We start from the raw sequence: 25668 nt of genomic DNA on the forward strand, positions 1-25668 counted from the left end.
TTTTAAAATGTCTAAAAATTACCGTCAGTTTTGATTTTTCTATTTGACATGCAACCTTATTGGCATCCTTTAAAAAAGTAAGTTAAACACAAACGTCGATGATACGACGGACTGCGAAAGTGCTCTACATGTATCATGTACGCCATATATTTTACAGAACGCTCCTAGAGACCGTAGTGAAAACTACGTGTAAGGCTTTAAGAAAAAAAGAATTATATACGTACAAAAAAATCATAATATTTGCATTACCAAACTAGTATTTGTATTGATAACTAGTAGCTAATTTCATAACCGACTTAATTTCATAATTAACGTTTGTAAATTTCAATTGAAATACTATATTAACCTCACGTTTTATTAATTGTAACATATTTACTAATTCTGAGAACATGTATGCATTTATCAGTGTAGTACAATATAAAAGTCAATTTGCTACTAGTTTAGATATTCTCGATTTTATTTTCGAACAGCCAACATGGTCGCCAAGTTTGTTTTGATTTGCGTTCAGGCACTGGCGCTTCAGGTTAGGAAATTACATATTATTTTATCTTTATCGCTTGCAACTTCCTTCATGATTTTAAAACGTAAAACGTCAAATTTCTTTTTTTTCTATTCCTATAGGAGTTTCAAAAAGTTTTCTCTTAGTGCTTGTTTCTCCACGCTATGTAACAAACATGTAGTTCTAGTATTCTATTATTTACAATTCTCTCTGTCAATCTATGTAGATCATGTAAAAATAAGAAAAAAGAGAAGTCGTATAATCAATTACTTATTAAATTTTGAATATATGGAATAATTATTTTGGAAGTAGTCCTTATTAAAATTCTTTTAGATTTGCTATATTTATATTATATGTTAAAGAATTATATTGCAAAACATATATTAAACGTTATGTTATGTTTCAGTCTATCGCTGGACAAAGTTTCATCTCTAGACTCGGAGCGGCTCCATGGAACACTGAACCATGGAACTCTTGTGCCTACGTATCGGGTGCATCTAATGGTGGCGCTTTACCAGTATCAAGCGCTTCGTTATATCCTCCTAGCGGTGTTTCCATTGTGTCGGAAAACGCTTATGAAGGATCTCTCGCTGTTGCTGGAGCCCTACCATTCCTTGGTACTGTGGCTTTAGAAGGAACTCTCCCTACGGCTGGTTCAGGTGCAATTTCTTATGGATGTGGCAATGGAGATGTTGCCATGTTAACTGAAGACATGGGTGGTGCGAGATTGGCAAATCCATTCAGTTTCCCTTTTAATGCCCCTGCACTTACAATGGTATAATATAATATGTGTATATAATATATTAATAATTATTTTAAAAATCAAGTAATACTTATTTTTGATATTGTTTTTTATATAAATGTAAAGTAATATAGTAATTTATTTGGATATTAATGGATTTAATTATCGTTACAGAATCCAGCAGCACCGTTACCAGCATTGCCTGCTGCTGCTCCTTTTGCCCCAACTGCCCCATTTGCAGCCCCCTCTCCATTCGCAGCTCCGTTCCCCGCCCCTCTCTCTGCCCCGTTCGCCGCCCCTTTCCCCGCCCCATTTTCTGCTCCAAATCCTTTCCTAGCCCCTGCAGCACTCCCTGCTGGCACCTTCCCTGCTAACGCTGCTTTGGCAGCTCCCAACGCTTGGGCTAGTCCCTTCGCACGGGAAGCGTATGGGCCTGCTGCCGCTGCAGCTTCCAATGGCGGTGCCCTCCCAGTAACTAGCGCTTCTCTTATTCCTCCAAGCGGTGTTAATCTCTTGTCAGACAATACCTACGGAGGAGCTCTGGCTGTTGCTGGAGCTATTCCGTTCTTAGGAACTGTGGCTCTTGAAGGTGCATTACCAACTGCTGGATCTGGATCAATTTCGTATGGCTGCGGTAATGGCGATGTTGCTATGTTGGCAGAAGAATTCGGCGCTGCTGAACCTTTCAACCAGATGGGTTGGAGATACTAATTATATTTTATATTTACTATGCATAATAAAGATTACATAATACACTGAATTATATTCAACTAGCGACCCCCTTGCGGCTTCGCCCGCTTTTACTACTGGATTATTCATATAATGTATGTTTGCAAAGCACTTAAGATAGTGTGAAAATTAATTAAACTCTAATGCAACCCGCATTTTCGTAGTTTCAATAAGGATTTTCCAATTGTTTTACACAGCAAGAATTTTTTAGTAGGTACCGTAATTTTAAATCTGTGCTACTAATCTTTTCAAGTACTTATTAAAATATATTTAAATGACTATTTTTAGATAGTTAAATGACTATTTTTAAACGGAAGAAATTATAAACAAAAGCCTAATAACTACAATAAAAAATATGAAACCAAATATATCGCGCTGAAATAATACATTCAACTAAAATTATCCAATACGTGCAAACGCATCTAGATCTTCGTTTCTATGCCTCTATAGCGGGCGGGTTTTTTTTTCGAGCTTGTGGTTAATGCTGAAGAGGGTATTCTGTCCCTGATGAAAAGCAAGCACTACGTAGCTGCCTGTGAGGAAAATTAAATAGAATGCATTGGCCGGGAATCGAACCCGGGGTGCCCGCGTGGCAGGCGAGCAGTCTACCACTGAACCACCGATGACTGCTCATGACGCGCTTGTATAAGCAAAACGTCGCGGGGTTGCGTTTCGCAGCAAGGATGTTTTGATATTGTAACAACTTCTAAAGTACTTATTAAAATGAAAAAACAGTAAAAGACAGTTTTGATCTACATTAAATGGCCAACGTAACTAATATACTTATTTATATGCTGAGAGTAAGGGATAAGTAAAACTTGAGTCGGCACAGCTGATGAGTCAACGGCGTCAACAATTAAATGCGTTTTTCTCTAAAACTATTCGCAATTTCGAAATAGTGTAAAAAGCAAATTTTATCTTCGTTTAACGTAGAAAATTAATAAAGTATTTTACAGGATAAGGATTAATACCATTATGGAAAAATATCCCTCACAATAAAAAATATATTGAAATTACTATTTTAAGACAGAAATATGATCACTACACGTTATCCTTAAAAGATAAAAATATGCTGTCGCGGACTTTTTTGTAGATCTTTTTAAGAGGAATAATACTCCAGTACATTACTTTCATGTAGTACTTACCATTAAAGCAGCGCATGCGCGAAAGTGTCTCAACGGGTAGGACTTTATACACATTTATCGTATTTATGTTAATTTACATAAGAATGTACAAATAATAAACTATATATAAACCTTCCCTGAGAAATACTCGATCTAATGGTGAAAACCGCATAAAAATCCGTTGGGTGGTTTAGAAGAAGAAGAGTTAGAAAGTTCAGACAGACACGAAAAGCGACTTTGTTTTATAAGATATAGGATGAAATTTATATTTACCAATACATTGTGAGAGTAAAAGGTTATTGATAATCTTAATTTTTATATAAAATAGTTTATAATTGAAATTTAATAAAATAATACTGGCGACGGTTACCGTCCGACTAACATGCGATGATCGTGGGTTCGATCATCTTGATACTAGGTTCTTTCTGCCTACCCTGCCTCATACGGATATAGTGTATATTTTCGAAAAAAAAATATCAGCACTTCAAGTACATAAACTAGTAAACTCATAATCTGTGAAATCGGTTTATGGATCATAATTTTACGTGGTAACGTCATAAGAAAACGTTTATGAAAAATCACATATTCTTCTCTTTGTTCATTACATTGATTTACATTAAGAAAAATAATCATTAAAAATTCTTAGTACTTAGTACGCGTTACATCCACACCCGCAGCTGTCGGATAATGAGACACAATTAAATGCAAGGACTTACCCGGCAAGCAATGTAGAATTTATAACAGGTAATTCGTCAAACAGTGTAATATTTCGTAGTCCTGTTCCACCATCAGTAGAATTTGAAGCGATGAAACCCTTGCCGGGGAAAAGAAGACCATTTGAAATGATACAAGTGGGCCAAAAAGACGAATTTCAGATCAACGTTACTCCTTTTTCATGAACTAAAAATACTCGCACAATAAAAGAAGAAATTAGAAGTTAACATAATAATTATTAATAAATCGTACTATAACTGAACTGAACAAATACCACTTATACGATGTTCCAAAATACACAAAGACCGGCTTATAAAGAAAAATAATTGTTTTATCTATGTTTTGCAAGTTGCAAACGTTATTTATCTATATTACTAAATATACAATCATCAATATTTGCATAGTAACATAAATATGAAAGGTATAATAGTCCGCATTAAATAATGTAAATGCGTAATATATTTTTTGTGCAATTTCACCTTTTCTTCATACTTAGTATAGATAACTATTAAATAATTCGCCAGTATAAAAACTCATGACTATTCTTTAGAAAACATTCATTTTTTTAATTTTACTGAACTTCCTACAACATGATGGCTATAGCGTTACTTTTTAGTTTTTCTCAACTATTATTTGCACATGTACGTTATTGTAAGTAAAACACCCAACACCCACAAACCCACAACAAATTAATTATTACAATAAAAGAATATTTACTGTTTTTCTTTAAATTTAAAAATTTTGAAATAATACCTCATGTATTATTTGTATATTTCCTTGTAATGCTATTAAATTTTAATCCAACTAGAATAAGAATATATCAATAAATTTAAAAACTATATTTGTATTAACAATCATATTTTTCTTGATTTTGTAGTACGCAACATGCCAATTTATCGGATCATATAATCCAGCTACTGCACCTTTGTCTTGTCCATGGACTAGACCATTTAACTCTGCTAATTTATCTCCAGCTCCTCACAAAGAGGATTCACAAATAGGTGTATGGTATGACAATGGACTTTTTAATGTTGCCACTTTAGCAGCTTCTAACGGAGGTGATCTGTTAACGACGAGCTCATCACCCCTCGCCCCTAACGGTGTGACGATATCATCAGAAAATGCTATACAAGGTGCATTAACTGTAATTGGTGCAGTACCATTCTTGGGCGCAGTGGCTTTAGAAGGTGTCTTGCCTACTGGAGGTGCTGGTAGTATCGGTTATGGCTGTGGAAATGGAAACGTTGCTATTTTATCTGAACACATAACTGATTCTGACGGTGGAGTTCTTGGATATGATAGCGAGAGTGTAAGCTTTGGAGAAAGAAATTTAGGATATGGTGCTAGTGCTTTCAGTTATGATATTGGATTGGCTGGAGCTTCTTACGGTTATAATGGAGCTAATATTGGTAAAAGTCGCGCGTGTGGCTGGAATACTCTGCTTCAATAACAGTTTTTAGATACAGATCTACATAAATGTTGTGTGATATTTCTCAAAATAAATATTATTTTTGCACTCAATTTTTTTTTTTATTTTTGTCATTTTAAATTACGAAAGAAATCGTAAATATATATATTAAAGTAACGACGTAAATACTACTTTTTATTTATTCATAATTATATTTATTTATAATTAGCCACCCGCAATAGCGCTAGTGTAGAACGCCCTGCAGCACGATGGACAGACAATTAAAAGAAGGCGGCTGGCACCGGATAGATGCGAGAAGCCTACGTTCAGCAGTGGACGGCGATAGGCTGATGAAAAAATGGCGCTAACTTGTGACTGTAATTGCAAGGGAGGTGGGTTCCATTGTCACTCAGGAGAGATAGAGTTTGGGCCCATTAAAAATGTCTTGATGTATTCTGCCCATTGTTGATAGGGGGCATGGGCAAATGCGTGTGTTTGTTTTTCTAAACTAATAATTTACAGTGAAGTGCCTATTACGCCCTTTAAGCTATAAATAAGGGATGACCCGATTCTGTAAAGCTTTGTTTTTATTTTAATACGCTTTTATTAGCTTCATATGCACGCGTGTTTATTTCATAACCTGAACCTGATGTAATTTTCAGGAAAATTGTAACTAGGAGTTTGACACCACCTACAATTTTCAATATTTACTTTATAAACAAAACTATATACCTACTTGCTATTACAAAAGTTTTTAATAATAAGCATATATTAGCTTGAACAGCTTTGCCGTACAATTTGCTTAAAAAATTGCAGACATATTTGGATCCAATATTTAGGGTCAATGTAATCTCTCATAATATGACATGAAGTTGTAAGTTCGATTCCCACTCGAGGAAATGAAATATTTACCATTTTAATTTCTTTGCTCTGGTGATGAAGCGAAGTGCGGCATTGAGTTCTGCCACTCGTCACGCAATGCCTCCAGAATTCGGGTGAAAATTGGGAAAGGAGTGTCTTCTCACTAGGTTCCCTCTGCCTACCCTGCTGTGTGCGACTAGAGTATGATGCTACTATACCTATCGGTTTCGAATTCAGTCATGGATATCAAATTATAATAGATTTTGAATTAATTTCGGGTAATTTCAGTTAATTTATTTAGTGGGTAATGGGTAGGGGATCTCATTAAGTTAATGGGAAGTTACTTATCTATTTCCTCCCAAAGCATGTTCAGCGATTTTTTGTAATTAATTAGAAATTTCTATGTATTTTAATTTTTTCTAATGGAAGTAAAATGAAGTAAACAAAAGTTTGTTTGCTAAAACAATTTATTTTCTATTTCAAATTAAATATTACATCAAGATTGTTAGAAATATAATGTTTATAAAATAAACTGCAACTGCACTGTTTTTTAGTAAAATATACATATTAATTGCCTGTGGTTCCCACGTTTTTCTCTGGTTGTGAGTGGTCTGGTTCTGGTGATGCTATTTTTGAAGTGAAAAAATTTAATTACAAGACTTTGACATTAATATTATTATATATCACGTTCCACAACCAATAAAGGCTATGGCTCAATATAAACGAGCTCCACATCCGCATGCACCTATTCCTCCAAGATTGGCGCCTCCATAGCCGTAAGGTCCAGCCAGAGCAGCTCCATATCCAAGGGCATCAGCACCATATCCTAAAAAGCCAGCCCCATATCCTAAAGCCCCCTCACTGATACCTATCGCCCCAGCGCTAGCCCCTGATATATCTTCAGATAATATACCCACTTCCCCATTACCACAACCATACGCTACACCACCCGAACCTGCAGTTGGCAAGATACCTTCTAACGCCACTGTTCCTAAGAATGGTAATGCTCCAGAAACAGCCAAGGCACCTTGAATAGCATTTTCGGATATTACTGATAGACCATTAGGAGCTATGGGCGAGGAGCTGGACGTAGGTAGTCCACCTCCGTTAGATGCTGCTAAGGCAGCGGCGTTGGCAGCTCCAAGGCCATACCATTCAGCCTGAGAAGACGCCCAACCAGCACCGCAAGGAGAGAGAGGTGCGAGAGCGGGTCCTCCATACAGCCCGCTGCCACACGGTGCAGCAGAGATCGGGGCAGTTAAACTGTTATATGCACCAATGCATTGTGCTTTTATACTCTGAAAAGTAAATACCAATTATCATTTAAAAAAAGAGGGAGGCGCAATTTTATTATCTCTAAAGTAGACATTTTGTCCAATGGAACAAAATTGCATGGAAATTTATTTTATCATAGAAGAATCGAACATTGAGTTTAAATTGTAAAAATGAAAGAATTAAAACTCGTAATAATCGCTTAAATAAAAAAATATTATACTAAAACATTATTTAACTTTTTATTGCTTTAACTTACTTGAAGTAGCAGCGCTTGAGCACATATGAAGAGAATAGCTTTCACCGCCATGTTGTACGTAAGTAGGACTATATCGACTGTTGTCTAGTTGAGATTGAACTTGCGAATGTTTTCTAAGAAACACCCATTAGTTTATATAGAAGAAAATTACATAATTATTATCATAGGTTTTAATGACGAAATAGACCACCTCATAAACAAATATCTATTTCTAATAATCTAATAATAATATACGTGATATATTTCAATTACTTTTTATTATCAATATGTATGTTTATAGTGCAAAATACATATAATTCGATTTCCTTCATACACAGAGATAGAAAACGTTTGCAACTTGCAAAATATTGATAAAATAAAAGTCATAAGTAATATAAATTCATAGTTCAACAGTTGTGTGTCATTCGGTCAGCAAAGTGTGAACTGTACTCACATTCCCCAAAATGACATTAAAAATAACTACTTTGTCATTTCTTTTATTAGGTGTGCATCTATGTTCAATTCAGGTAATTATTTTAGTATAAAAATTTCTTAATTTATTTTTACATAAATTTTTGCATTAATGAATTATTAATTGGAATGGTAGATAGTGAAAATGTAGAGACGAGACACTCTGTTCCCTATAATCCACTTGAATTCGAAACAGCATAATGAATGGCGGAACTCGGTGTCGCACTTCTTTTCTTTAGCAAAAATTCTCTTCAGTGGTGATCAAACTCAAAAGTATCCCATTTACATTATCGAGCTGTGAACCGATTGCCTCCTTTTAAAATTATTTTAATGTTTTTTTATTATTGAGTGACGAAACCCACCGCCGCGTTTTGACTTGCCCGACCGCGCAAAAACAAATGCCGCCTTTACATTCATTCGTCATACTGCTATACGATGCCACCTTTTTAAATTATTTCTCATATTTTCAGAATGTTTTTGGCCAATGTTTACGAGAAATCCCAGCTTTAGGTTGTGGACTGTCAAATCCTAGCCCATGCCTAGGTGCTGGTCTGGCATCACCTGTTTTTGGCGCTGGTCTGGCATCTGCTGGATTATATGGCCTGGGTGGTCTGGCAACTTCAGGGGCCAACCTTGGTGCGAGTCTGCTAGCTTCTGATTCAGCATATGATATTTCTTCCGGTGCTTATGGAGGATCTGGGGTAGGAAATTTAAATGTTTTTGGAGAGCTCCCTGTCGGTGGATCCACGCTGGTCTCTGGACAAGTTCCGATTCTCGGTTCTGTACAGTTCGGAGGTCCACTACCTGCTGCAGGTTCTGTGACAATATCTGGAAGTTGCAATTGTGGGTGCAACTATGGCTACTAAATTGTACGAAAAGTAGACTACAAATAATAATTATTACTAATTGATTTTTTTTTTGGGAATTGTTAAATAAATGATATGCGACTTCAATTTTCTAATATATATAACCTGTTTGTCATTTTTCTCTTCAATTATTCACATTTAATTATAGAAGAATGTACCCACAAAGTATGTCTTTATATTACAATTTACACATAAAAACGGAAGTATTCAAGACTGAGAGCAGTAGTGACAACATTTACTCACATTTTTTTAGCTAAATGTACAATTTACCTATAAAAATTACAGTACAGTACGAAATATATATTTTAAGATATATTCCGCAACTTTCATTTTTTTCAGGCTATATATTGTCAATCATCAATCAATCATCTCATCTCATTTGTTTATATTTCTACATATAATATATGTATAATTACACTATACAACAGGGTGGGCAGAGGAAACCTAGTGTTAAGACACTCCGTTCCCCATTTTCCAGCCGAATTCCGGAGACATTGCGTGTTGAGTGACAAAACTCAACGCCGCATTGTGTGAATATTAAATATTTAATTTTCTCATTTATGTGAGGAACGCATATTAATGAAGAAATGAATATATAAATTTAAATAAATATTCCCTTTCCACGAGTGGAGATCGAACCGAACCGAACCGTGGAAATTTTGCAGCACACTTAGTGGTCCTGCGCCATGACTAGCCTCAATTATACATGCAATATTTAAAAAAAAATAGATTAAATTTACATTGAAAATATTAGTAAGCTGAGATCAAGTGCACAGTTTGTTTGTATTGAGTGTTTATTTCAAACTGTGAAATAAAAATAAAAATATCTCTCATACGAAAAAAATGTTGTTGTTTATGTATCGTAAATTAAAATACAACATAGTTATGTTGCCCAATGGCATGAGAACGGTACCGGTAAACGCCTAATCAGCGTTCGGCGTATGTAACGCGAATCCCCTCATGCCATGGGAAACAAACGTAGTGTTTTAGTATTAATTATTCTATATTTTTATTCTTTAGTCGATTAGAGCATGCACTTCTGCTCGGTCGATTCACTAGTTAAGTTAATTTTAAGTTAGATATAAGAACATAAAACTTTGTTCTTATTTTAATTAAAGTAAATTTAAATTTAACTTTCTTAGTTATTTTCAAAAGCCCACTCGCGCTCCCGTAAACATGTCTACATAGTACACGTACATTATAAAGAAAAAACAGGATTTGGTATATAAAACAAACACCATTATAATTTAAATAATTGAATATATTAGTATTAGTTTTGGTATTATAAAAAATATGTTCAATTCATTAATCTTCTTCTTGTAATCTTCTTCTAATCTTATTATTTTTTCAGATAAGCTGAAATATATCTTGCAATTAAGAACATCGGTCGCTTCTGCCATTCCAATAATTGATCCATGCTTGGTGTTACCTTAAAAATGAATTAATATACAAAATGTAGATGTACTAAATTTAAAAAATCAGGTCAAGTGCGAGTCGGGCTCGCTTCCTCGGTTTCGTATCAATTGCACAATTTTAGATCAATAGGAAATATAGCTTATACTTTTAAGTTTTAAGTAAATTAGATTAATTACGCGGTAAATTTCATAATAAATGCAACGAAAATGATGTACGTATCTCTTGATTGAGTCGACTTATAGAGTTGATTTTTTCTGTGCTTCAAGGGACCTTTAATTAAAATGTTTCTCATAAATTTCGGCTTATTATCTTCACGCGATTTCAAAATAAATGTCAATGTCATGACTGACGGTCAGACGGACAACAAAGTGATCTTAAAAGGGTTCTGTTTTTTACTTTTGCGGAACGGAATCCTAAAACTCTAGTAACACGTCATTCAAACATTAGTTAACAAATATTAAAAAACTGTATTTTTTAGTTTTACTTATATTACAGGGTAAGCACTAGCCTTCGAGGGCTCGAAAGTGGGGACACTTTCCCTTTTCCCCTTTCCATTCCTTCTCCCTTTTCCATTATCGAAGTAATTCTTGGAAAATTTTAAAAGACATAACGCGGCGTTGAGTTTCTACGCGTTATGTCTTTTTACCAAAATATAATGACTCAAAGCTTTCTAACATTGGATTGGTGTATATAACATTACTATTACATAAACGTTAGTATTATTATTAAAACATTACCTGATCATCAACGAAACGATCGACAAACGTCACGCATAGAGCAGCTGATCTCAACCCGGCCTCTAAAGTCATAGCGGCGAATGCAGTTGCCTCCATTTCAATGTTTTTGACACCCAAAGATTGTAATTTACGAACGAAGTTTAATTTGTCGTTCTCATTGTAATGACAAAAAGGACCATCTAAGCGAGCCTGACCTAAAAAGAAAAAAAACTATGTATATATGCAAATATGTGAAACGTGTCATTTATTTATAATAGCTAGAAGGACAAAATAACTTTACGCTATGTCGCTCGCAGAGGGAATGCAGTGGTAAGACTCTCCGTTCCCCACTTTCTGACCATGTGTTGAGTTTCAGAGGAGTTGAGAAATCGGTGGAAAGTGAGAAATGAAATGTCTTAACAGTAGGGTAACTCAACATACCCGGTCAAAGGGGGAAAATCGTGAAGCTATTTTTGTTACTATTTATGTTTTCCTTGCACTTCATAAAATAATAAAAAAAATTAATATATTACAAAACTACCTCTATAAAAATCATCTGCGGCCATAGTGCCACCAATCGTAGTCAAGAAATCTTTCTCTTCTTTTGCAAGGTGACACAACTCCTGGTTTAACCGCGTGTCAAAAGTAGTATCAAATCCATGCATTTTTCCCATTATTGGCTAAAAATGTTAATTTCAAAGTAAATTCAAAATATTAAAAAAACAAAATATTCATTCATTTTCATTTAAATAAGTTATAGATCGATTTTTAATACATACTTATATTGTGACATTTTAATTAGGTTTTATATTTCTGCATATAGATAAGATAAAATTGGATGACGGTATAAATATGCAGTTTAGTTTATATGCAGTATTGCATTTATATTATGAGACAGCGACATCTAGATAAAATCTCTAATTATAATAAAAACTGATGAATTAAAGGACGTTTACAAACTGAAGAGAAGAATGACTAAAATTCCTACAAAACGGGAAAGAGTGGGCTTTTACGTTTCATTAAAAAATTTTAAACTTAACATGTTATAATTAAGGTTATTTAATTAGTCAGGTCATTACTACCATAAACGCAATATAACGATATAATTACTTACAATATCATAAGACTTTTCTAAAGAGCCGTTCATGGCCCAAGACGATATGACGACCGACCCTGGCGGTATCTTCAAGCCTCCGCTGGTGCCTATTCTGAATATGATTGGATCTTTTGCTTTAGCATAACTAAGCAATTTTATTATCTCTTGCAGTAAAACAATCATTGATGGTATTCCAATCCCGTGCTGAAACACAACTTTCATTAAGTTCTATGTTTTTAATATGAAACTGTACCTACATAAATAAATAAAATAAATAAATCAGCTTCAATTTTTTCAAAAAATTCAATCAGGGGGGTCAAAATTTGGTCATAGTATAACAATAAGTTTAAGCGGGCATAGCCGCGTGGAGGTCGTAGTAATATTGTATAAAGGTATACGAGTATGCTTACATTTACTGAAAGCACAGGTCCAACTTTAAACATGGCGTAACGATGGGAGTGTTTCGTCAAATTAACTAAATCCACAGATTTTTTCAACACATTTTTTGCAATATGATCAGCAAATTCTCTCATCCTATACTTAGTTCCTCCCATACATACAAACTGAAACAAAGAAAAATATAAAGATTTTAAAATTAAAACCAGCAATATTAAAGGCAAGGATTAGAATATGTAATTATATACTAGATTTCTTATGCAGAATGTTGCTTATTTACTTCACATATTAAGATATATTTTTAACTTTACGTTGTATCCTGCACACAGCAGGGTAGACAGAAAGTATTTCACTTCCTCGAGTGGGCATCGAATCCACAACCCGTCGTGCTTACTGTCACACGCTTGGGCCCTTACGCTACCCTTATTAAAATTAATTGGTAATTCTAATTAAGATATCCATAGATTTTTGAGGAGCTCGATATTTTAAATATAGTACTTGATAAAAAGTATACTTAAATCCGATACTTTTAAAACCTAATTATTTGAAGATATTTTAATAAAAAAAGTGACGATTAAAAAAATTACGTTTTTTGGCTCGCCTTAGAATTTACGGGACGTTATCAACCAGTTAGGTTGCGGTAAACGATCTTTAGTTAAAAGATCATCGTTAAGGTAGTTATGGCAATAAATACTGTTATTTCTTACTTATCGACTCTAACAGCGTCTCACTTTAAATTCAGTGATTTTAGAAGTCAGTGAATGGAATTTCAGGGAAATTAATTATTTTCCATTTTCCCGCTCTGATTTTCGAACATTATTTGCATACAGTGCCTTGAATACTTAAACGAAGTTCAGAAAACAGAGTTATGACTCCAAGACTCCAAGTCCCCTAGCAGGGTAGGCAACAATATAAAACTTCACCTTTACGTCTCCAAACAGTTTGGGTAGATCGTAGTTTTTAGTATCCAATCCCAAATGATACAAGATGTCATTATCCAACTTAGCCAGATGTTCATTTTGCAAACGCAATGTCCCGTCTTTGTTTCTAAATCAAAATAAAATATTACTATTATATAATTTTTAACCGACTTCTGTAAGAAAAGGAGGTTATCAATTCGACTGTATTTTTTTTTTAGATTATTTTAATTAGGCTCGTGGCGTGGTGATGGTGACTTTCTGTAATAATAACGGTTGTGGGGTCGATTCGTCGTTTTTGTTTATTTTTATTCGTCGAAATTATTTATTTTCATTTCCTTGCTCTGGTCACCTTCAACAGTCAGCAAAGCTGTTAAGTTACCTTCAATATATCTGAAGAAATGGGCAGAAAGAGCCTGCCATACATGCTCTATGTAGAATGCAGGGTGAACAAAACGGTACTTATTATCTACATTTTGTATTAGCGCCATGCTGTTATTATTTTAAAATATATTAATTTAATATCAAGTAATGGAACATGTTAAAATGGAGTTCATCGATTTGTAAATCTTGGAATATAAACGTAAATTATTTATTTTTTTTAATTAGTATAATGCTTGTTTTACTTCCGCCCCACAGAAGAACTCTCGCCATCCACCTTCGTTACAATATAGAATATTGTAAAAAAGAAAATATAAGGCTGTAAATAATATGTATTAACTAATTGATGATTGGACACTTACTTTAAAGGCTTCGTATTATGGTTTTTATTCCAAATAGTTGCACAGTTCTGATAATGAGGTTCCCATTCCTTGATTGAGGGCAGGATATAATCACAGTCGCATTTCATTTTGCAAGCTGGAAAGAAATACAAATTATACAATTAAAGGGGGTATATTTAGTATTTATATTTAAAAAGATTAAATTCAAGATTTCAAAAATCATTCTCTATTCAATTTCCGATATATGCCTCCGATGTAATAAAGTCACCTCAAGTTATAATAAAGTTACCTCAGGATGATAAATTACAAAAATCAATAGTTGCCACAACTCCAGCGTTCTCCTTACCACTGCCAAGTTTTCTCCTCCTCGCTTCATATAAGTGGAGTGGAGTGGAGCGAGGATTTGCTATCAATTGACATTAATCATAATATATCATCGACAGAAATAACTTCCTAACAAGGAAATATAATCGATTACATTACATTTTACTTAGAGAAGTGTTGTACACTCATCTACGATGTAATCGATGAATAATTATACAATTTCTTTTACATGCTGAATTTTTTTAAGTTTTCACAGATGTGGAACGTAGTCAGGTGGACTTATGTTCTATATTTGAAGTGATGAAGAAGAAGAAGAATTACTGAGATTGCATCCCATATACCTACATAACACTTAGATGTTAGTACAATATATTTATACCTACCTAGCAGTATATGTGAGCTGCGAATCTTTCACGGTCACTTTATAATAACAATAACGTCTCTATATTTCTAATGTCATAGGAAATGCATAAAGATTACTTTATTATTAGTGATGATTCTGATAACCTTAGGTTACTTGCAAGAAACATATGATAGTTAACACTATCATGTTAATTAAAAATTGTAGTCATAATAATATAAAATCACAATAATTATCAAATTTAAGACCACTAATGGTTCAGCAGCACAATCGTGTGATTGAAAGCGTGGCAGGGTGTGGGTTCGATTCCCACTCGGACGAATTAAATATTTAATATTCTTATTTCTGAGCTCTGGTGTCGAGGCAAAGCCTCCAGAATACGATGAAGAGTGGGGACTGAAAGTAGAACCTAGCCAAGTTCAGTATTGAATAATGTAGTATTAGAATCGGAGATCTATATGAAAGCCAAGTGCTGTGTATGTGGACATTATCAAAACTCAGCTTTGCTAAAATGACTGATGAAGCTTATAGAGACAGAGTAGAGAATACGAATATTTTTAAAATGAATGCAAGAAAATACATATTTTTTATTTATTTATTTCATATAGATATTACAAGTAACATGACTCATTTTGTTAATCTTAATATCTAAGTTAGTGTTTAAGTTGCTTCAACTCGTTGCACTCATCAGGATGCTATTGGTGCTACTCCGCAGTCTCAACCGCAACCGGTGTTTCAGTAGGTTTCTTCGGCTTAAAATGCACAAATTTTCTAAAAATAATTCTATGAGGCCATAGATTTTCATCTAGGTATAATGGCAGCATGCTTTGAGGTCGTTGATTAAGATTTTTTCTAAGCTGACATCTTCTTTTGTTTTACTTTACGTTTACGTTTTACTTTACGTATATAGACGTAATTATATCATTTTCCGACGTGTCTTTATGAACGTTTGTTATAAATAATAGTATTTTACGTTCGGCAGCTCTAAATTTTTCTTCCAATTCTACCTATACGCTTCCCATTTTACCTATAAAACGGTTTCTCGTTTTCTGACATTTTTTACGTACAACAGTCCAACCCCCATTATTTTATTACCGCTCTTAACCTATAACGCATAAGTTTGCTTTTCTATTATCTTCGATTGCTGACCCTTGCTCTCGTCTTGTTTGTCAACGAGGATGAATCATTCTTATCGACACGTATACGTTGTGTCGTGTCTCTGTCTGACTACCGTCTTCTTTTTCTTTATTTAAATCTCTATAATTTAAACAATAATTCGTTGGCGATGATATCCCACAATATGACTGATCAATATTCGCTATATTTTCATCTAAATAAGCCGCTGAGAACGGGGGTGGTTATACGTTGGATTTTAAATAACAAACATATCATATAAACATACAAAAAATTAAGGGCAAAATATATATAACTTTTGCATCCTACAAACACAATTTTCATGTAATATGTTACCAAGATAAGACTGTCTCTCCGACTACCTCATTTCATCTAAGGTAGAATTTGTGAAGAAGAGAACGAGAGAAGAGAGAGTTAGGGCGTGTACAATTAGAAACGTAGCTCAACATGAGATCTGATAACTTTTGGGCAGTGCGAGAATCTATCCACAATTATATCTATAAAACTTTTAATTGACTTACTTATTGTTTTCTTAACTTACTTACTTATTAGCAAAACTTAAACACAAATAAGGTAAACTAAGAATGCCATTTTGTATGTCGAATGTTGTCGAATTGTTATTCCAGGAACCATGGATGAGTTTATTCTCATTTATTTTTCAGCTTCACGCATATAGCCTAGCGCATAACAGAGTAGGCAGAGAAAACCTGGGAGCCTACTTTTAAAACTAGCTATTGCCTCGTTATCAGAATGAGAAAATTGATATATTAAATATTTAATTCCATCCGAGTGGGATTGAACCCGCAACCCTCGCGATTAGGACCGCACGTGGCCCCGCGCCAGAGCGGCTTCTCTAGCTTTTATTCATTAAAATTACATAATTATTGTATATCCTTATCATTTATCTATAAAAATGCACCAACACCACTTACATACATATTTTGATACGTGATGTTTATTTCGTGCCATTTTAAGTAATAATATATGTTACTAAGCAAAATTATATATACAATAGTTATATCTATACTATAGAAAGTTTGCAACTTGCAAAACATAAGAAACTTACGTTTATTATTATTATTATTTCTGTCCTTCAAGCCGTATTCCACATATAGCAGGATATGCAAATGGAACCTAGTGTTAAGACACTCCGTTCCCCATATTTCGCCGAATTCTGGAGGCGTTGCGTGTTCAGTGTCGAAACTCAATTTTATACTCTATATTTAAAAACACTATTGCATGCTTTACCTCCACGCCACAGCGAAGAAAATGAAAATATTAAATATTTAATTTCATCGAGTGGGAGTTGAACCTACAACGCGTTTACAATGACACGCTGTGTCGCTGCACCACAAATAAACCGATCAAATAAAAAAATAACAGAAATATGCGCATATTATTTATTTAAAAATGGGCTAAAAATCGGAAATAATTTCTTTATTCGTAATCTATTATTAATTTAATTCAGTAGCCATAGTTGCAGCCACAACTGCAACCACCAGAAATTGTCACCGAACCCGCAGCAGGTAGCGGTCCACCGAAACTTATGGCACCAAGAATTGGAACTTGTCCGGATACTAACGTTGATCCACCGACTGGGAGTTCTCCAAACACATTTAAATTTCCAACTCCAGATCCCCCATAAGCACCAGAAGAAATGTCATATGCTGAATCAGAAGCCAGTAGACCACCAAGGCCTGTGCCATAAGCTGCCAGACCACTCAGCCCAGGAGATGCCAGCTGAGCGCCGAGGCCAGATAATCCCAGACCGGAACCTAGGCATGGGTTAGGATTTGTAAGTCCATAGCTGAAAGAAGCAGGGATGTCACGTAGACATTGACCAAACACATTCTGAAAAATATTTTAATTATTAACAAACGAGGCCATCGTTTAACGAATTAATGTAATCGCGATGGTAGAGGGTTGATTTCCATTCGAGCGAGGGTATTATTGAGCAAGAGAAACCGGCGTCACTGCCACTTGCATCGCTTTGTCTCGAATTTAAGTGGAATGCGAAGAGAGTATCTTGGCCCTAAATTTTCTGTTTCCCCTGCCAAAAATATATGAGAAAAATAAACCTAGAAAAATCTATATCTTTACCTGAATTAAACACAAGTACGCACTAAATAAAAAGAAAGACAAATTAGTTGTTTTGAATGCCATTTTTTTTAATGTTCAGTTCACACTTTCCTGACCGAATGACACACAACTGTTGAACTATGAATTTATATTACTTATGACTTTTATTTTATCAATATTTTGCAAGTTGCAAACGTTTTCTATCTCTGTGTATGAAGGAAATCGAATTATATGTATTTTGCACTATAGACTTACATATTGATAATAAAAACTAAGTGAAATATATCACGTATATATTTATTGGAAATAGGTATTTGTTTATGAGGTGGTCTATTTCGTCACTAAAAGCTATGATAACAATTATGTAATTTTCTTTAATAAATACTAATGAGTGTTTCTTAGAAAACATTCGCAAGTTCAATCTCAACTAGACAACAGTCGATATACCTACTTACGTACAACATGGCAGTGAAAGCTCTTCTCTTCATTTGTTTCCAAGCGCTGTTAATTCAAGTAAGTTAAATAGCAAAAAATACCGATATTATATATTTTAGTAACATATTTTTCTTATAATAGTAATGATTTTTAGTTTTAATTTTTGAACTTTTCTCATCTGTTTTAACGAACTTGTTCTTTGGGTTCAGTGTTTCTAAAATAGACAAAAAGTATTGAATAAAGAAAAAATCACAAAAGTAATATACTTAATTAATTAAATATTAATATAATAAATTAAATAAACATTTAAATTACTTTTTTTATTTTTCAGTCTTTAAAAGCACAATGCATCGGTGCATATAACAGTTTAGCTGCCCCGATCTCTGCTGCACCGTGTGGCGGCGGGCTGTATGCTGGAGCCGCCCTCGCACCTCCCTCTCCTTGCGGTGCCGGTTGGGCGTCTTCTCAGGCTGAATGGTATGGCCTTGGAGCTGCTAACGCTGCAGCCTTAGGAGCGTCTAACGGAGGCGGACTACCTACGTCCAGCTCCTCTCCCATCGCTCCTAATGGACTATCAGTCATATCCGAAAATGCTATTGAAGGTCCCTTGGCTGTTTCTGGAGCATTACCATTCTTGGGAACAGTGGCGTTAGAGGGTATCTTGCCAACTGCAGGTTCGGGTGGTGTAGCTTATGGCTGTGGTAATGGGGAAGTGGGTATATTATCTGAAGATATATCAGCTGCTGGTGCTGGATATGGGGCAGGGGCTCTAGCAATTGGAGTAGGAGCTTTAGGACTTGGGGCAGGATGCTTAGGATATAGTGCTGGAGCCCTCGGATGGGGTGGTCTAGCTGGATCAGCTTACGACTATTATGGAAGCGCCAATCTTGGACGTGGTGCATGCGGATGTGGATTATTAGCTTATTGAATACTTATATTTGTGAAACAGCTTATTGCAGAATCGACCACAACCACGCACATACAAATCGTTACATTTTTCACTATAGATTTTTGGATACTGTTTTATTTTTTTTATCAGCTTCACGCTGTCTCCGCAGCACTTAGCAGGATAGGCAGAGGAAACCTCGTATTAAGACACTCCGTTCCCCACTTTCTGCCGAATTCTGAACGCATTGCGTGTTGAGTGGCAGAACTCAACACCGCGCTTTGCCTCGACACCAGAGCGAAGAAATGGAAATGTACGTAAATAAATATTTCACTTCCTCGAGTGAGATCGAACCCACAACCGTCGCGTTAGTCTCACCCTTCACTTTCCATTCTTCACGTTCTTCACTGTTTAATTTATTTATATAATTTTATATAAAAGTTATATCTATATTTTTACAATGAATGTTATATTATCGTATACCTCCATTGTTTTATGGATTAAATCGATTTTGTGCATTGAACTGGCAATATAAAATATTTTGCATGGAAATAAAGGTCTGCATATGATTTTGATATTTCTATTAATTTATTCCTACTCCATTCTATTTAATGGAGGGTGGCTCTATTAATAACAAATGAGTGGTAACTGAGTTTCACATCGTATCTATAAGATAAATATTATAGTTATTTTCTGGGGAGACTCTGGCCATTTGTATACATATGTTAGTCTACAAATTATTTTTGAATTTTTTCAGTGCAATTTTCTTTATAATAGTTGTGGTGTAGACGCGGCACGTCTTACTTTTACGTTACGTTTTACACAACCTTTAATTATTTTCATTTCTCAACAATGGGAGAGTTAAGTGAGAATTAAACCAACAAAATAATTATAAAAAGTTAAATATTACAGGAAAAAAAACACATAACCGGTTTAAATACATAATTTATTACTATGGTACAATATGTTTTGAATGATTTGATACTTCCATTAATTATACTTTGATACAAAAACAATGTACAAGTGACCGAGTGTTGTATTTGCAATTTTTTTATTCCCACCATCGCTCCACGCATTGTTAGCACTATAGTCATAAAAGATTCACCAAAATCGCTTTACTCTCACACATTTCACTGCTATTTTGATAAAATGTAACTTCATTCAATATAAAAAAAACATGGAAAATAACAAATATATGCACACTCCGTCCATCCGCCATGACAGTTGCGTCGGTGTTGCTATTTATATATAAAAATGCAAATTTATTGTCTACTTACAATATTTAAAAACGCATTGGCCGAATATTTTTTAGGGCTGAGATCACATACATTTTACTTTTGAAAGAAGAAAAATTGAAAGTAGACAATTAGTTAAGATTATTATACTTATGTTATACAACAAATAGAATTTTATCAAGTTTATGTAGTGAGACAAAAAAAAAATCACAATTTTTTTACACCTTACAGAGGCTCTCACAATAAAAACATACGACACAGATTATAAATACAAAAAGGTTAAATTGCGCAGATAATACATAAAATCAAATATATTTTTATAGCAACTGTCGATCAATGCAGGTGGGTATTATAATATATTGTTCTTTTGCGTGACATAGTTATATTTATACGCCAGGCTTTGCTTACAAGTCCTTATTGACACTTCACTTTACTGCTTCTCCTTGCGAAACTATATGGTACCTATAATACAATTAAATATTTTAAAATACATTTTTTTATATTGGATTTTTAGTGAAGGTGGTTGACACAGCGTTAAAAAGGAAAAAAAATATTTTGTACTATTATCAATATATTACCACTAATAAAGGCGGGGTTCTCTGATTTCGAAATATGGCTGAAAGGGATTGATATTAAAATACGTCAAGATTACTATAAAAAAATTTGATGATAGGCACTCTTTTAAAAAAGTTCTATTTAAAATATATTTAAGTTTTAGTTAAAGTTTTAGTATTATTTAAGTTGCTCTTTAAAGTATATTTATTTTACAGCATTGTGATCCGGCGCATCTTTAGGGTATTTTTTTATTACCATACCATTCAGGAGTGGAAGACTATCATCATATTCTTTCATTACTAAAACAGAACAGAGTATTATCAAAGCTATACTTACCTATTTTGCATAATTTACTGTTACCACTACAAACAGTCTTAATAATCCTATAGCCTTTTATTTACCTTACCCTACCTTCACCTTTCCTCATCATCCTCTATTCCTTACTTCCCCCCTTACTCCCCAGTCTCTCCTACCCCTCCCACTTTGTCCCACCCTTATCTCCCCCTTCGCCCCACACCTCACCTGGCTAGCTATCGTCCTGCAGCGACGTGAACCTGTTCCCCAGCGCCAAGGGCTGGCGGGTGTCGGAGCGCTGCGCACCCCCCGCGCCACCACCGCCCGGCCCACCCGCCGTGCTCCACCCGCCGGCGCGCTTGCCGCCCGCGCCCAGCACAGGGAAGTAGTCGTCGTTGTGGATGTCGGGGGCGTTCTTCTGTTGGTGGATATAAAAAAATGAAGGATTGAGCTAAATTTTATATAAATGATTGTCACCACTGTAAGTTTCGCTAGGGTTGATTAGTGATATGCCAAATTGTTGTCAAATTAAATCCGAGGATACGGTTAACAGCACCAGGAAGTGGTCGTCATTGTGGATATTGGGGGCATTCTTCTGTTAGAGGGGAATTAGCGATACAACATTTATGAATATGAATACGGATGTTTAGCGTCAAGATCCGCGGTTACGGACATCGGACACATCACTTATGTGTACATCTCAGTAAAGTGTTTGGATTTAGATAAGACTTTATTAATAGGTAATTAATAAATCTGTCGTATCATACTGTATAAACAGCCTAACATAGTTTTAGGCAACTAAACATTTTTTATTTGTTCTATTTCAATCGTTTTATAAATAAAAAAGTATTATCAATTTAAACTATTAAGTTCCACAAAATTGCTAAATTTAAAGTGATAATGTTATTAGAACATGGAAGTAATTCAGATTAGTAAATAAATAACAGGGAAGTTCAAGAGGTCGTAGCCGCGAGCAGGTCGCTAGTTATACACAAATCAACTATACTCACAGCTTGATGCCGTCTTACAGGTTCGGCCGCCTTGTTCCTGGACTGCGGCGGGACGTAGGCGGCTGGTTGCGGTCTCTCCTCACGCGGGGGAGGGGGTGCCGGCGTTGGTTGCTCTGGTTCCGCCTGGGGATGAACAAAATAAATAATTATTTATTTTGATAATTATTTATTTATTTATGAACCGAGTAGTGGTGCAGGGGCACAGTGTGACTGTAAAATTGACTGATTGTGGGTTCGATCCCCCATAAAACGTACTAAGTAAAAATGTACCTTGCTATGGCTGTACCAATTTCAAAAGTGTAGGTCAACAGGAAGGTAAGTTGTACACTTACAAAAATGGAACTTTTATCACTTTGCTTTTTATGGTTTTCAAGGGTTCCATTTTTTTCCTTTTGACATATAAAACCCTAAAAATAGCCTTAACAGACACAGATACACAGACAATAAAGTACCCAAAAAAAGAGTGAAAAACTCTTTTTAAAAAAAAGCAATACAAAAACTAAATCTCACAGGCTTATTCCAAGGCCCCTTATTCTTAATGTTCTCTGGTGCACTATCCTCGGTCGCTGTATCCCTGCCAGATTCGGGAACACCGGCACTTCCTTGAAGCACTTGTATCTTGAGGCCTGTGTAATCTTTCACTGGTTCTTCATAATCTTTCCACTCTTCCTCTTCCTAGAAATGAATAGTTGTATAGATAAGTTTAGATAATATACAGTGATAAATAGTATAAAAAGTACCATTATGATTAAATGTAATAACAATTTTATATATCAATACTTTAATATGCAAACCAGCTAACTCCAGCTGAACTTAGAACAGAGAATATAAAAATTAATTAGTAGAAGTTATATTTAATTGAATTTTTCTTATTATTTTTTCTAAAATCTTTTTTTTTTAATAAGTAGTCTGCAAAATACTAACATAACTTCTTCAGTATCTCTTGAACAATTCATGCAGATGATATCAGCTGGTTTACAAATTAAGGTATTGACATGCAGTTTGTATGCTTGAGACAAAGGCTTAATATGCTTAGGAATGAGCAGTGGTCACACAAGCTATATCATTCTTAAAACCATGAAAAAAGTATTGTTGTGTTATGTAACAAATATAAAAAGAACACATGTTATGGACCAAGTGATTAATGTAAGTATTGTTTATAATGCTCGGACATTATGAATAATAGTAAGTTAAATCAAGTCAATTGTTTACTTCAAATTTGAAATCAGTTACTCATTACAGTGTCTAGTCATTATGAATATTGCTGCTACCATTGAATAATTTAATAAAAATAGCTAGATTTATTATTTATTAACCTTGAAACAGTGCCCAGCACCAATCTGCTTGGGTCTGCTACCTAACCTAACTTAGTTAGGTAACATTACTTCAACCAAAATGTAGCAAAATCACAAAATAGCTTTTTAGGTTAGGTTAGTATTTGACTGATTTTGTATAGATTTAAAAAATAAATGCCTATAAACATTGCCATTTATAAGTCATACTGGACAGGACCTATCCACACAATAACAGTTGTTATTATAGTTTGACTCTCAATTACAAAATAAAATAAATCTTATATTGGCTTATTCATAATGTTCAGAGATTATAAATATTTACCTTATTAATTTCTTCAACTATACATATTATTAAAGAACAAATTGTGAATGAATGAAAGCTATACTCAGGACACACTTGTAAGGCAAATGTTAAAAACACTCAAAATGTAAGAAGGGGACACTCAGGACTTTATCTAGTAGTTATTTATGTATTAAGTTATTTAACCAAATAATAAAATTATTATTTTATAATAATATTTATATATTTTTATAATAATAAGAAAGAATTTTATTATTAGGTTATTGTTATATTGTTAGGTTACTAAACCTAAAAAAACTAACTTGGGATAGAGACGGCCCAGTGGGGTGTTTGAGTGTAACACAGCAGTTGTGGGTTTGAAACCCACACCCCCTCAAAATGAATTATTATCATTTCCTCATCCTGGTCAGGAGACAAGACAGGGTGCATGGGGAAGGTACAGAATATCTCAAAAAATCAATAGATCCCCTCTCCATACCTTATGATATGTATTATAGTGTAAAAAGCTGAAAAAATAAACTAAGAAAAAACAATTCTTGAGTTAATTGTGCAAGTCATGACTGTCAAAAGGATAATTGAATTTTAAAGGTCAAAAAAAGCAAATGTAACATGATCATGAATTAACATCTTAAGTATTTAACTTACAAGTTGATTGCTGCTTGGACTCTGAAATATTTTTAAAATAATAAATTTAATGCAAAATTGTTATTTTCTCACTTCAGAAAAAAAAAAAAACATAAATAAAATTACACTAATTAAGTAACTTATTGTGACTTTGTGTATAGTTTACTTCACTATATCATTATTCATCCTTACAACAAAACTTAGAATTATTAAATAAATTAACATAATAAAATTATATCAAAACAAAATGATTCACCAAAGCATTCTAAAATTATGGTCCTATAAATTAATCACATAAATAAAATATTGCTAACATGTCACCGATAAATTATAATCGAATTTGTAATTACTTAACCTTAACATTTTTATAATTTTCAAGTACTTTATAGAGACAAGTAATTGTTGAACATTGATAGGGCGGAGCCTTATCCAGGTCAAATGAATTAAGTAACAAAGGAGTCGGAAAACAATATCTTCATTCCACGCGACAGTTTCAGTGACATTGTAACGCAACCTACATTGCTTTTTGTTACCTACTTTTTACGTATTAAATATATGTAATTATTATAGTTATAATCATTAACATACCCCAGCCCGAGCAGTCTCTTCACCTTCTTGCGCTGGTCGCTCCTTCTTAGGCCTCACGTCAGATCTTTGCTTGGTATCTTCCAGTTTTTTTGCTAGTTCATCAGCCGTCGCGAACTTTTTGACTTTTGACTTTTTACGGTCTTTCTTTGCGAAGAAATCATCTAGATCGGCCATTTTAGATTTTGAAGATTCAATTTAATAATTAATTGTCGTTGTTGTGAATAATTTACAGCAATATTGGAATAATGAATGGGGGAATATGATATGAACCCCCGGAATGATTTTTGTGGCAAGCGTGGCCGACTGTTTCTTTTTTTTGTATCAATGTTTAGTGTTGCCATTTTTAAGAAGTATAATTTT

General features: G+C 34.3%; 7 protein-coding genes across 8 annotated transcripts; 3 read left to right on the plus strand and 4 right to left on the minus strand.

Moving 5' to 3' along the window:
- Nucleotides 1-362: 362 nt before the first annotated feature.
- On the plus strand, nt 363-2006 carry LOC146537241 (uncharacterized). Its single transcript, XM_085188246.1, has 3 exons — nt 363-523; nt 906-1274; nt 1416-2006. The coding sequence occupies exons 1-3, from the start codon at nt 476-478 to the stop codon at nt 1950-1952; spliced, it is 954 nt and encodes a 317-aa protein (XP_085044372.1). The 5' UTR covers nt 363-475; the 3' UTR covers nt 1953-2006.
- A 4519-nt stretch (nt 2007-6525) lies between these two features.
- LOC146537242 (chorion class CB protein M5H4-like) lies at nt 6526-7766 on the minus strand. Its single transcript, XM_085187705.1, has 2 exons — nt 7609-7766; nt 6526-7375 (listed from the first exon to the last, which is right to left on the minus strand). Exons 1-2 carry the CDS (start codon nt 7657-7659, stop codon nt 6791-6793), a joined length of 636 nt encoding a protein of 211 aa, XP_085043831.1. The 5' UTR covers nt 7660-7766; the 3' UTR covers nt 6526-6790.
- A 189-nt stretch (nt 7767-7955) lies between these two features.
- On the plus strand, nt 7956-9039 carry LOC146537243 (chorion class A protein Ld5-like). The gene is made up of 2 exons (XM_085187706.1): nt 7956-8114; nt 8529-9039. Exons 1-2 carry the CDS (start codon nt 8052-8054, stop codon nt 8922-8924), a joined length of 459 nt encoding a protein of 152 aa, XP_085043832.1. The 5' UTR covers nt 7956-8051; the 3' UTR covers nt 8925-9039.
- A 1125-nt stretch (nt 9040-10164) lies between these two features.
- LOC146537244 (uridine and thymidine phosphorylase-like) lies at nt 10165-14634 on the minus strand. Its single transcript, XM_085187700.1, has 8 exons — nt 14477-14634; nt 14209-14323; nt 13472-13595; nt 12563-12715; nt 12171-12356; nt 11598-11736; nt 11078-11271; nt 10165-10353 (listed from the first exon to the last, which is right to left on the minus strand). The coding sequence occupies exons 2-8, from the start codon at nt 14313-14315 to the stop codon at nt 10264-10266; spliced, it is 993 nt and encodes a 330-aa protein (XP_085043826.1). The 5' UTR covers nt 14316-14323; nt 14477-14634; the 3' UTR covers nt 10165-10263.
- Nucleotides 14635-17392: 2758 nt separating this feature from the next.
- LOC146537245 (chorion class A protein Ld5-like) lies at nt 17393-18264 on the minus strand. Its single transcript, XM_085187707.1, has 2 exons — nt 18107-18264; nt 17393-17857 (listed from the first exon to the last, which is right to left on the minus strand). The coding sequence occupies exons 1-2, from the start codon at nt 18167-18169 to the stop codon at nt 17471-17473; spliced, it is 450 nt and encodes a 149-aa protein (XP_085043833.1). The 5' UTR covers nt 18170-18264; the 3' UTR covers nt 17393-17470.
- A 178-nt stretch (nt 18265-18442) lies between these two features.
- On the plus strand, nt 18443-19981 carry LOC146537246 (chorion class B protein Ld34-like). The gene is made up of 2 exons (XM_085187704.1): nt 18443-18598; nt 18852-19981. Exons 1-2 carry the CDS (start codon nt 18548-18550, stop codon nt 19446-19448), a joined length of 648 nt encoding a protein of 215 aa, XP_085043830.1. The 5' UTR covers nt 18443-18547; the 3' UTR covers nt 19449-19981.
- Nucleotides 19982-20335: 354 nt separating this feature from the next.
- LOC146537247 (protein CDV3 homolog) lies at nt 20336-25638 on the minus strand. Of its 2 annotated transcripts, XM_085187702.1 has the most exons (6): nt 25309-25638; nt 24742-24762; nt 23011-23175; nt 22501-22623; nt 21719-21908; nt 20336-21103 (listed from the first exon to the last, which is right to left on the minus strand). In XM_085187702.1, the coding sequence occupies exons 1-5, from the start codon at nt 25480-25482 to the stop codon at nt 21723-21725; spliced, it is 669 nt and encodes a 222-aa protein (XP_085043828.1). In that variant the 5' UTR covers nt 25483-25638; the 3' UTR covers nt 20336-21103; nt 21719-21722. The 2 variants fall into 2 exon arrangements, with proteins under 2 accessions (XP_085043828.1, XP_085043829.1); XM_085187703.1 differs by lacking the exon at nt 24742-24762 and having other exon boundaries at nt 25309-25637.
- Between the last annotated feature and the right edge of the window lie 30 nt (nt 25639-25668).

This window comes from Heliconius melpomene, chromosome 7 (genome assembly GCF_056956725.1).
Source record: "Heliconius melpomene rosina isolate 202511_hmr_F chromosome 7, ASM5695672v1, whole genome shotgun sequence".
In the NCBI taxonomy this organism is placed as follows: Eukaryota; Metazoa; Arthropoda; class Insecta; order Lepidoptera; family Nymphalidae; genus Heliconius; species Heliconius melpomene.

Coding starts and splice junctions, on each gene's coding strand:
- LOC146537244 (XM_085187700.1), bottom strand. CDS start 14,315: ATGAAATGCGACTGTGATTATATCCTGCCCTCAATCAAGGAATGGGAA. Junction 11,737..12,170: donor TAGAAAAGTCTTATGATATT/GTAAGTAATTAT, acceptor TAACATTTTTAG/CCAATAATGGGAAAAATGCA. Junction 10,354..11,077: donor ATCGTTTCGTTGATGATCAG/GTAATGTTTTAA, acceptor TTCATTTTTAAG/GTAACACCAAGCATGGATCA.
- LOC146537241 (XM_085188246.1), top strand. CDS start 476: ATGGTCGCCAAGTTTGTTTTGATTTGCGTTCAGGCACTGGCGCTTCAG. Junction 524..905: donor TTCAGGCACTGGCGCTTCAG/GTTAGGAAATTA, acceptor GTTATGTTTCAG/TCTATCGCTGGACAAAGTTT. Junction 1,275..1,415: donor ATGCCCCTGCACTTACAATG/GTATAATATAAT, acceptor TTATCGTTACAG/AATCCAGCAGCACCGTTACC.
- LOC146537243 (XM_085187706.1), top strand. CDS start 8,052: ATGACATTAAAAATAACTACTTTGTCATTTCTTTTATTAGGTGTGCAT. Junction 8,115..8,528: donor TGCATCTATGTTCAATTCAG/GTAATTATTTTA, acceptor TCATATTTTCAG/AATGTTTTTGGCCAATGTTT.
- LOC146537242 (XM_085187705.1), bottom strand. CDS start 7,659: ATGGCGGTGAAAGCTATTCTCTTCATATGTGCTCAAGCGCTGCTACTT. Junction 7,376..7,608: donor CTCAAGCGCTGCTACTTCAA/GTAAGTTAAAGC, acceptor TTTACTTTTCAG/AGTATAAAAGCACAATGCAT.
- LOC146537245 (XM_085187707.1), bottom strand. CDS start 18,169: ATGGCATTCAAAACAACTAATTTGTCTTTCTTTTTATTTAGTGCGTAC. Junction 17,858..18,106: donor CGTACTTGTGTTTAATTCAG/GTAAAGATATAG, acceptor AATATTTTTCAG/AATGTGTTTGGTCAATGTCT.
- LOC146537246 (XM_085187704.1), top strand. CDS start 18,548: ATGGCAGTGAAAGCTCTTCTCTTCATTTGTTTCCAAGCGCTGTTAATT. Junction 18,599..18,851: donor TCCAAGCGCTGTTAATTCAA/GTAAGTTAAATA, acceptor TTTATTTTTCAG/TCTTTAAAAGCACAATGCAT.
- LOC146537247 (XM_085187702.1), bottom strand. CDS start 25,482: ATGGCCGATCTAGATGATTTCTTCGCAAAGAAAGACCGTAAAAAGTCA. Junction 24,763..25,308: donor AAGAGACTGCTCGGGCTGGG/GTATGTTAATGA, acceptor AAAATATTTCAG/AGTCCAAGCAGCAATCAACT. Junction 23,176..24,741: donor GTCCAAGCAGCAATCAACTT/GTAAGTTAAATA, acceptor ATTCATTTCTAG/GAAGAGGAAGAGTGGAAAGA.